Source organism: Coturnix japonica, chromosome 19 (assembly GCF_054131305.1).
Source record: "Coturnix japonica strain WE chromosome 19, WE-NBRP24, whole genome shotgun sequence".
Taxonomy (NCBI): Eukaryota; Metazoa; Chordata; class Aves; order Galliformes; family Phasianidae; genus Coturnix; species Coturnix japonica.
The window spans coordinates 2,367,961-2,377,853 of NC_140681.1; the positions used below are offsets into that span (position 1 = coordinate 2,367,961).

At 51.8% G+C, this 9,893-nt stretch overlaps 1 protein-coding gene across 1 annotated transcript; it reads left to right on the plus strand.

The window, feature by feature from the left end:
- Positions 1 to 409: 409 nt before the first annotated feature.
- LOC146757767 (uncharacterized) lies at positions 410 to 9,833 on the plus strand. The gene is made up of 5 exons (XM_085520102.1): positions 410 to 1,666; positions 2,508 to 2,606; positions 3,523 to 3,685; positions 8,659 to 8,911; positions 9,272 to 9,833. The coding sequence occupies exon 1, from the start codon at positions 696 to 698 to the stop codon at positions 1,554 to 1,556; it is 861 nt and encodes a 286-aa protein (XP_085376228.1). The 5' UTR covers positions 410 to 695; the 3' UTR covers positions 1,557 to 1,666; positions 2,508 to 2,606; positions 3,523 to 3,685; positions 8,659 to 8,911; positions 9,272 to 9,833.
- The last annotated feature ends 60 nt before the right edge of the window (positions 9,834 to 9,893 follow it).

The window sequence follows — 9,893 nt, forward strand, 5'->3', positions numbered from 1 at the left end:
CGTGCTCAGCCCCTTGAGTTGGCCTCTCTTCCCTGAGGGCTCTTTCAGCTTCTGATGGATGCACCGTGTGTTGCTGTTTGCCCTGGGAAGCCCAGCTGCACGCTGGCAGCCGTGGCCTGTGCATCAGCCTCCCCTTGAGGCCCAAGGAGTTGTTTGTTTTTATGTATTCACTATTGGTGTGGCATTTTGTTGTTTTGTTCTGCTTTGAGATCAAGGGGTAATTTAACACCGTTGGAAGTCATTGGGGTTCAGGAGTAGCACATGTAGAATTTTGATCATGCAGCAAGTTGTGATTTCTACTGTGTTAAAGAACTGGCACACACATATACGCCTGCAGCCGGAGCTTGATTGACTCTCGTCAATACGGCCTTCCAAAGCCCGGCCCTGGGGAGTTGTCCAAAAATTTTCCAACCTTTTGTATTACCTAAGTTTATTTTAAACAGACAAGGAGGAGTAATCTCTTAAAGGCTTTTTTAAAGGCATTGGACTAGGTTTTGATTATCACGTCTCAGGAAGCTTCTGCATTCCACCTAGTGCTAATGTGATACATCAAGAGCAGATGACACAAGAGATTCAGGCCTTGCTGCCAGTCTTTTACGGATCAGAACTTTGTTTCATGTTGCCAGATATTGTGGTTTCCTTTTCAGGGGATTCCTTTGCTGTATAATAAGAAGGCCGAGGGCATCCTGGCCTGCATGGGAAACAGTGTTGCCAGCAGGAGCAGAGAGGTGATTGTCCCCCTGTTGTCAGCACTGATGAGGCCGCAGCTCGAGTGCTGTGTTCAGTTTTGGGCCCCTCAGTGCAAGAAAGACATCGAGGCCCTGGAACGCGTTCAGAGGAGGGCAACAAAGCTGGTGAGGGGTCTGGAGCACAGGCCGTATGAGGAGCGGCTGAGGGAGCTGGGATTGTTCAGCCTGGAGAAGAGGAGGCTCAGGGGAGACCTCATTGCTCTCTCTAACTTCCTGAAGGGAGGCTGTAGTGAGCTGGGGCTCGGCCTCTTCTCTCGTGTCATTAATGATAGGACCAGAGGGAATGGCTTCAAGCTGCGACAGGGGAGATTCAGGCTGGACACTACGAGGTATTACTGCTCAGAAAGGGTGGCCAGGCACTGGAATGGACACAGGGAGGTGGTGAAGGGAAGGGGACGAGGGCGAGGAAGGAAGGAAGGGAAGGGGAAGGTAAAGGAAGGAAAGCGAGAGGAAAGACACGAAATGAGACGTGAATTTTGGGTCCTTTTCCGGCAGCCGCCCCCCCCCAACAGGCCCCAGCCCGGCCTGAGCCACGTGCCAGTGCCAGTGCCAGTGACAGGAAGTGCTTCCTGCAGGCGGCGGAGAGCACTTCCGGGCCATGGCGGCATGGCGGCCATGAGCGGGGCCGGGAGGAGCGGGCTCTGTGCTGCGAACGGGGTCGGGCCTCGGTGCGGGGGCACGGAGGGGCTGTCGGGGGAGGAGCTCGCGGCGCTGCCGGCACCCAGAGGCGGCTCCCGGGCGGCTCCACGGTCTCGCTGTGCTGCGGAGTCACCCGGCCGGCCCCAAAAGCCTGGAGGCAGAGCCTGAGCCGGCCCCGGCCCGGATCGTGTGGTGCGGCTCCGGCCGTGCTGGGCTGTGCGGCAGGAAGATGACTTGCGGAATCAAACTCTATAACCCAAAGATGGGTTCTAAAGCAGGTATGTTTATTCCAGCGTTGCGCAGCGCCGGGTGCAAGCGGGAGAGCTCCACCAAACTTGCACACCGTAAGGAGAAAAGTGTGTTACAGATATAGGTTAAGCTAATACGTAATCAATAGTCTCCTCCTCAGTTTGATTACATATTCATTACATTCCCTAGGACCCCATTCCCCGCGACCCTTGCCGTTGTTTTGGGGTGAAATTCTTCTTCTGTTTTCTTCTTGGTGTTATCTGCTGGTATCGTTCTCCCATGTCAGCATCATCTTGCCCGGGGGTATCTAATCCTTCTTCTTGTCAGAGGTCTCCGGACAATTTCTTCTTATCTTTATTGCCCTCTTCTCTGGTTTTATTTTGACTAAGTGTCTGTAATTCCCCCTATCCCTGCACTTTTAAATGTAAACTATCTGCAGTTACCCTTTGTCTCGGATTCTGTGAAGTTCCCCTTTCCCTTTCTATAGCAGAGTGTTACCTTGCCTCCATTTCAGTCTTTGGGTCCCCAGGGAGGCTCTCCCTGGGGGTGTCCCGATTCGAAGGCAGGATTCAATCCCGCCGCAGCCCGTCCATGGCAGGCAAACGCTTCTCTCCTCTGCTCTTGGGACTCAGCAGTGCCAGGGGTTTCACAGCGCGCGTGTTGCAGTGGCTGGCAGCCTCCGTGTGTTTTTCTATTGCATACAGGATCCCATGGTGGAGCCGCGTCAGAAGCAGACGTTGGTGTCTTGTGGCAGGAGCAAGGGCAGTGGAAGCGCTGCCCAGGGCAGGGCGGTGGTGACTGCCATGAGAGCGGAGGTCTGATGCCATCTGCGAGGGATGGGATTTGCATCCGGTGGCTTTTCCGTTGCAGAATGTCCAGCAGCAGAGCGTGAGTGGCCGTGAAATGAAGCTGGGCCCCAGGAGAGCCGCCTGGAGCTGCGTCACGAGCTTCGTGCGTGGCCAGCGCAAGGTAGGTGTGCCTTACTGTAAGCGTGCGCTGAAGCAGTGTTGGTTAAGCACGGCTCACTCCTCTGTCTGCAACAGATGGGCTTTCTGCGCGCTTTATTGCTGTGGCCGTAGAATTCCCTCTTTCTTACCATCTGATCTGTGAAGGCTTTTGTGTGGGAAGGTTTTGAGGAATGAGGGAGTAGAAATTGCTTTAGTCACGAGTCATCTGGAAAGGTTTCACAGAAACGGTGACATTTGCAGAAGGAACGTATTGGCATTGGCAGTTGTGCCAAATACTCACTGGGATGGAGAGGAGGGAGTACCTGCAGAAGACCGTTCTCTTCTGGTTTTGAGGAAGCCGGGCAGAGCTCAGATTGCAGCTTAAGCAATGTTCTTTTGTCACACTCTGTGTCCTGTGTTGCGTTCTCTCCTTTCGATTCCAGTTCTCCTGACAGGTTAGGCTTGAATTCAGCATAATATCTGCTTCTCCCTGGGTTCAGGTTCTTTGGGTCTCCTGCCTGCTTTTCTCCCTTTTCTTAATGGAGAGTGGAGTTTCTACCACAGAGCAAAGTTTTGTGATTGACAGAAACAAATATGGAACATATTAGATGAACACAGCTCTGCATTTTTTTCTTCCTCCGAACAGCAAGGGACTCCTGTGCTCTCATTAATATCATCAGTGAGTAGATGCTGCCTTCTACTGGAGCCTAAAATGCTTTCTGCAGTTGAGTGGTTGGAAACATAGGGTTTTAACTTAAAATTGTTTGCGCAGGGTGAAGGTTGGGAATACAATTAGAATACAGTTACACAGTGCTCTATCCCCAGCACTTTCCATCATTTTTCTTAACACAGCTTACGGTTCATTTCAAAACAAACTAACAAAGATGAACTTGGGTTAGCGTAGCCTGTTTTAAATGATCCTTCTGTGTCTTTTCCAGGCTGGTAGCAGAATGGAGACTTTCCCGAGGCACTGAGGAACAGACACAAGCTTCTTTTGAAGGCTTCAATGAAATTCTGCCCCAGCAGTATCTGTGGTCTTTTGATGCTAAGGAGCTGGACGTAAAGGATTCTTTGACTATTGCCAGATCCAGGCTGCTACAGGTATGTCACGGTTTAAACTAAAAATCCACCTGCGTCCGTGACAGGGACTGTGGGCCCAGCAGGGGCCCTAGGCCGAAAGGAAAAAAAGTTAATTAGGAAAAGAAAACAGCAGCAACAATCTAAGGAGGCACACTTATTTACTAAATTACTATATCGAAATACAGGATAACACAGTATAATACAATATAATTGAAAATTGAGCTAACGAATCAAGCAAAATAGGAGAGAGAATGAGTCCCGAAACCGAGAGGCCTACTGTAAATCTAGGCGAAACGGTGAAGGCTCCCACACACTCCCCTGAACGCCAGAACTCGAAAGACGTCAGTCTAGCCTGCGACAGAGTTAATATAGTGTCCAGGTCCCGTGACCTCGTGTTGTTCTCTGGGAGATGTACTCTTCTTCTGTAAGTTGCAGATTCAGTAAAATTATTCATGCTTTATATGATGTTATGATGTGGAATACTGATAGCAAAATTACAAAATTATTAAACCATGACAAGGTAATACTTGCATTTCAGTCAGTGTCTGAAGAGCAAAGTTCATTAAGGCTGGCGGTTCTGTTTTCAGGATGTGTGAGAGAAGCCTTATGTATCAGTTAGTATTTGGTTACTGTGTTGGTCTTCACTTTCTTCTTTGCAACCAATTTACACGTTTCTAACGTTAAGATTCTGCCAGCATAAATTTTTTGGCTAACAGTGTTTTTGTAGTCCTTGACAATGTGATTTGCGTGTGTCTAAAGAGTGAGCAACTAGAAAGCAAGGGAGCAAAGAACCAAATATCAGCGGATGGTCAAATTACTGAGTGGAGCAGGTTTTAGCTGCTTTTGGGTTCTCCAAGTTATACTCTACAGCAAAACATCGTATTTCTAGCACAGAATGGTACGGTTAGGTAAAGACAAAGTACGTTGTTAGTTTGAATGTCTAAATACAAATGTTTTCATGAGTGGTATTTCTCTTTTGTGGCCTCTCCACATTTTCTTTGTGAGCGGATGTTATTATTTGCTATGAAAGTTTGAGAGTTTAATATTGAAAACGAGTGTAGTGTGATTGCAGGTGCTTTTAAGTACAGTAGTATTTCAGTACAATAGTCTTGCTGTAGAAGCAAAGTAGTAGGTTGTAGTTTCAATGATTCCATGTGGGTGCCCAGCCCAACGTGGGGATTCCCTTATGAAAGGAGGGGGAGGGTGAAGGAGGCCGAGGGCCCTTTTCTCGGGGCCAGCTCTCTGTGCCCTCTTGCTGGCCGGAGAGAAGGGCTGCCCGCTGGACACAGGGAGTGCCTTGTAGCTCCCGTGCCGTGCCCTGCCCTCCAGCCCCCTCCTCATCCTATGCGGAACACCACTCCCAGCAGCACAGGTGCCATTTTGGAATCTTCCCCATGTCACAGCTGTCACCTTGGTTGCTGCGGCTCCACCCGACTCACTCACCTCTGAGAGTGCTGGGCAGGTAGCAGCCATGTCCAGCACGAAGCGAGGGCGAGAGGAATGTAGTGAGGATTTAAGTGGGGAGAAGGAGCTGGGGGCCCCAGAACCGAAGAGGAGGAGGGTGCCCGCCATAACCATCAAATGGAGGAGGGGGAAAGGAGCCCGTTTCCATCATGCCTGGACCAGCCCTGTGACCACCACCCATGTGGAGCCGATGGAGGTGGATCCCCCTCCGGAGGAACCGATGGAGGTGGATCCCCCTCCGGAGGAGCCCATGGACGTGGATCCGCCCGCGGCATAGCTGGCCTGGCACCACACCACCGTGCCAGGCCCCGCGTTGGCATGGTCACAGCTTCACCATCGCTGGTCCAGGCACTCGGCTCCTTTCCTGCTGCGCGGCCCCTGCCCCCAGCATGAGCTGGGTGGCATTATTTAACATCTTCTTCTCCTCCACCTCGTTGCTCCTCCGGTTCTGTGGGCCCCCAGTTCCTTCTTCCCCCTGTTGTAGTTAGGTGTTTGCTCTGTTCTTTGTTTTGATGGTAGTGTTAGGTTAGTGTTAGTGTTCAGTTTAGTTTTAGCGTTAGGGATAGGTTCCTGTTTGTTCTTTAGAGTTAGGCATAGGTTCCTGTTTGTTCTTTAGGGTTAGGTATAGGTTTCTGTTGTTATTTTAGAGTTAGGCGTAGGTTAGTGTTCGTACTTACAGTCAGGCATTGGCTGCTACACTCAAGTAAAAGTAACCGCTGCTCCTGGGTAAGCACACAGTGTTGCCATCAGGGCTCAAGCTCAGGCAGCCAGCTGACCGGGGCAGAATTTGTGTTAGACGCTGCTCAGTGACAACACCCAGAACAAAGTAGCAAGGATGTGAAGTGCAGGAGACTACTTGCGCTTAGCACATTCTGTCTGCTGTAACAGCATTACTCAAAGATTTCTAATCAGGCCAAGATCTTTGTGATGCAGCAGTTTGTTCATTACTGCCATCATGGGCGCACAACCCTACTGGCGAGGAATGGAAGGCCCTATATGCTGGCCCGACCCTACCCGCAGGGAGGTGTGCTCCCTCCCCTGGGCACGGGTCAGGGACATTGCTGGGAGACTTCCCAGTCTGATCTGCCCTTCTGTCTACTATCCCCTGCTGATAGTTCAGGCTGGCAGTGAAGAAGTTAGTAAAAAAAGCCTGAAGGCTATCAAAGATGATTTCAGGGGACTGGGGCGGGTAATCGAAGGAACAGGTGTGCGGGTGGTTATTGCATCTGTACTTTCAGTGGCAGGGAGGGATACTGAGTTGGACCTAAAAACCCACCTCTTAAACAAATGGTTAAAGAGTCGGTGCAGACATAGGAGTCTTGGTGTTTTTCACCATGGGGCAATTTATTTGGCTCCTGGCATGACAGCTACAGACGGAAGCGGCCTGTCTCAAAGGGGTAAGAGGGTTCTAGCTGAGGAACTGTCAGGACCCCACCAAAAACCTGCACCCTGACTTGTAAAATGGTTACACAGATATAGGTACACCTCATACATAGTCAATGATGTAAGGAAGGACACTGGACACACCTTCGTTGGCTCCACAGCCGCAGTCCAACACGGCGCCCAGGCCCGTCGATCCATTCCTTTGCTTGCTGCCAGTTCCCACAGGGAGTCCTCACTCAGACACCTGAAACAACAACGCACACAAACACATCAGGCAAACAACAGACACGCACACAAACACAAAACGCCCTCCTCGGATCCCGCCACTCACCCTTCCTTTGCCAACTTCTCTCGCTCACCTTCAGGGCAGTGCCAGCCCCTTCAACCCGATCACAGAATCACAGAATGACCCGGGTTGGAAGGGACCTCAAGGATCATGAAGCACCAACCCCCGCCTGGCTGCGGGGCTGTGGCAGCCGGTGTGGCTGGGTGCAGCACGTTGGCATGTGGGAGGGCCTGCAGCAGGGATGTGGGGTGTAATCAGAGTGACTGGAATTCCAATTCAGTCAGAGGTCTTAATTGTAGGTAAGGGTTGAATCCGCCGAGGTGCCGCACAAGGAGAGGCGCTGGGTGCGACTATGGAAAGCAGAGCTTGTGTGTCCCAGGAGGCAGGCGTAGTCAGGTCCCCTTTGGAGCCTGCCGTTGTTGGTGCTCAGCTCAGGAGCCCCATCAGGAGCTGCTGCGTGCTGCGTCTGTGTCACGGACTTATCTAGATCAATATGATTGACTGATCAATCTATGATCTCCAGATGATGTTATGATGTGAAATACCAATAGAAAAAAATACAAAACCACAACAGTATGGCAGCCCAAAAAGATTCCCTTGTGGAAGAAGGGGGAGGGTGAAGGAGGGTGAAGGAGGGTGAAGGAGGCCGAGGGCCCTTTACTTGGGGCCGGCTCGTCTGTGCCCTCTTGCTGGCCAGAGAGAAGGGCTGCCCGCTGGGCACAGGGAGCACCTTGTAGCTCCCGTACCATGCCCTGCCCTCCAGCCCCCTCCTCATCCTATGTGGAACTCCAGTGCCAGCAGTGCGGCCGCCATTTTAGAACCCTCTCCATGTCACCATGGTCACCGTTGCCGCATGCCTCTGACAGTTGTGGCAGTTAACAGCCATGCCTGCTGCAAAGAGGGCGAGGGTTGAAGTTTCTGGTGGGAGGATGGAGCTGGGGGCCCTAGGAGTCAGAAGGAGGAGGGGGCCCGCCATGACCATCAGGCAGAGGAGGGGTAAGAGAGCCATTATCCATCATGCCTGGACCAGCCCTGTGACCACCACCCATGTGGAGCCTATGGAGGTGGATCCCCCTCCGGAGGAACCGATGGAGGTGGATCCCCCTCCGGAGGAACCGATGGAGGTGGATCCCCCTCCGGAGGAACCGATGGAGGTGGATCCCCCTCCGGAGGAACCGATGGAGGTGGATCCCCCTCCAGAGGAGCCCATGGACGTGGATCCGCCCGCGGCATAGCTGGCCTGGCACCACACCACCGTGCCAGGCCCCGCGTTGGCATGGTCACAGCTTCACCATCGCTGGTCCAGGCACTCGGCTCCTTTCCTGCTGCGCGGCCCCTGCCCCCAGCATTAGCTGGGTGGCATTATTTAACATCTTCTGCTCCTCCACCTTGTTGCTCCTCTGGTTCTGTGGGCCCCCAGTTCCATCTTCCCCCTGTTAGGTTAGGTGTTTGTTATGTTCTTTTTTGTTGATGGTAGTGTTAAGTTAGTGTTAGTGTTAGTGTTCAGTTTAGTTTTAGTGTTAGGGATAGGTTCCTGTTCGTTTTTTAGAGTTAGGCATAGGTTCCTGTTTGTTCTTTAGGGTTAGGTATAGGTTTTTGTTGTTATTTTAGAGTTAGGTATAGGTTTTTGTTGTTATTTTAGAGTTAGGTATAGGTTTCTGTTGTTATTTTAGAGTTAGGCATAGGTTAGTGTTCGTACTTGCAGTCAGGCATTGGCTGTTACACTCAAGTAAAAGTAACCGCTGCTCCTTGGGTAAGCATGCAGCTGGTTGCTCACCCCGAGCAATGAGTGCGACTGCCCTGACAGTTTGATGACATCTGCGATGAACTGAATTTCCCTCTTGGGACTTTTCCTTTGCAGAACATGGAGGAGCAGAGCGTGAGTGGGCTGAGAAATGGAGCTGGGACTCAGGAGAGCAACACGTGGCTGTGTCCCAGAGCTCCCAAAGTGTGGCCATTGCAAGGTAGGAGTGCCTTACCGAAAGCGTTGTTCAAGCACAGCTCCTGGCACTGTCTGCAACAGATCCGCTCTCTGCGTGCTTTCTTTCAGTCGCTGGTGTTGTGCAGCACAGCCACGGCACGGCCCTCAGTGCGTACGCGAGGAGCGTGAAAAGGTAGGTGGTGAATTTTCATCTTGCTAACGCTAGGATTAGGAATGGTGAGCATTCCTAAAAGAGTGGCCACAAAGGTGTGATCTGCCTCGGGGAGAAGTTGATTCTCGCCTCTTCAGCTTTTCCCTTCTTTTCTGTCCACCTGTCCTTTCCAGCTCCTCCTCCCCTCAGCTGCAAGTGGGGCAGTGCTCGAGTGTGAGGACTCTTCCTTGGCATGCGGTAACAGACAATGCAGATGTGACTTTTGTGTCCTTCCTTGTTCTTGGGTTTGTAGCCCAGGGATATCTTGCGAGCAGCTCTCTAAGTCAGACTGTGCTGGCAGCGTGCGTGAGTGAAATAGTGCCTCTTTTTTCCCTCTTGCAGCAAGCTTGCCGAGGCAAGGCAAGCGCTACTCAGCTGAGGAAGAAAGCCGAGAAGGAAAGCAGAAAGCAACGATGAGGGCTTGAGCAAGAAGCTACAAAGGACAGCAGAACCACCTGCAACGCTTCCTCGGAGGTGGCACCAAGAGCTGCTGACTCAACAGCCCAGTTTACTGGCACAGCCGTGCTTTCCCTGTCATGGACGGTGGAGATGATGGAAGTGAACTGGACAGGAAGGACTTGTGCTGCGTTAGAAGCAATGAGGGCTTCACATAGGCAGGACTTGGTGTATGGCAAGAGCTGGAGACGCTGCGTTCCTTCAGGGTGTGTCTCTTGAGGTCCAGGCCTGGTGTAGGGTTAGGTTGAAATAGGGCTGGCTGGGACTGGAGAGGGAGGAGGTGACGTAGCCCCGGGGTTTGGCTTCTCCTTGGGTCTGACTGGAGGCTGAGTGACTGATTGCTAAGCGGCAATCCTGGGCACTGGGGTTTCATTTTGGGGTGTGGGCGGGGCAATAAATAGAAGCCAAATCTTCTTGTACGCAATAAAATTGAAGCGAACTTTCTAAACCTGGTGCTGCCTCTTTCAGTAGCTGGTCAGAACGTCCCTCGCTCGGGCTGGCAATCGCA

Bases quoted from the DNA above. Each gene is read 5' to 3' on its own strand.
- LOC146757767 (XM_085520102.1), top strand. From the start codon at position 696: ATGGGAAACAGTGTTGCCAGCAGGAGCAGAGAGGTGATTGTCCCCCTG.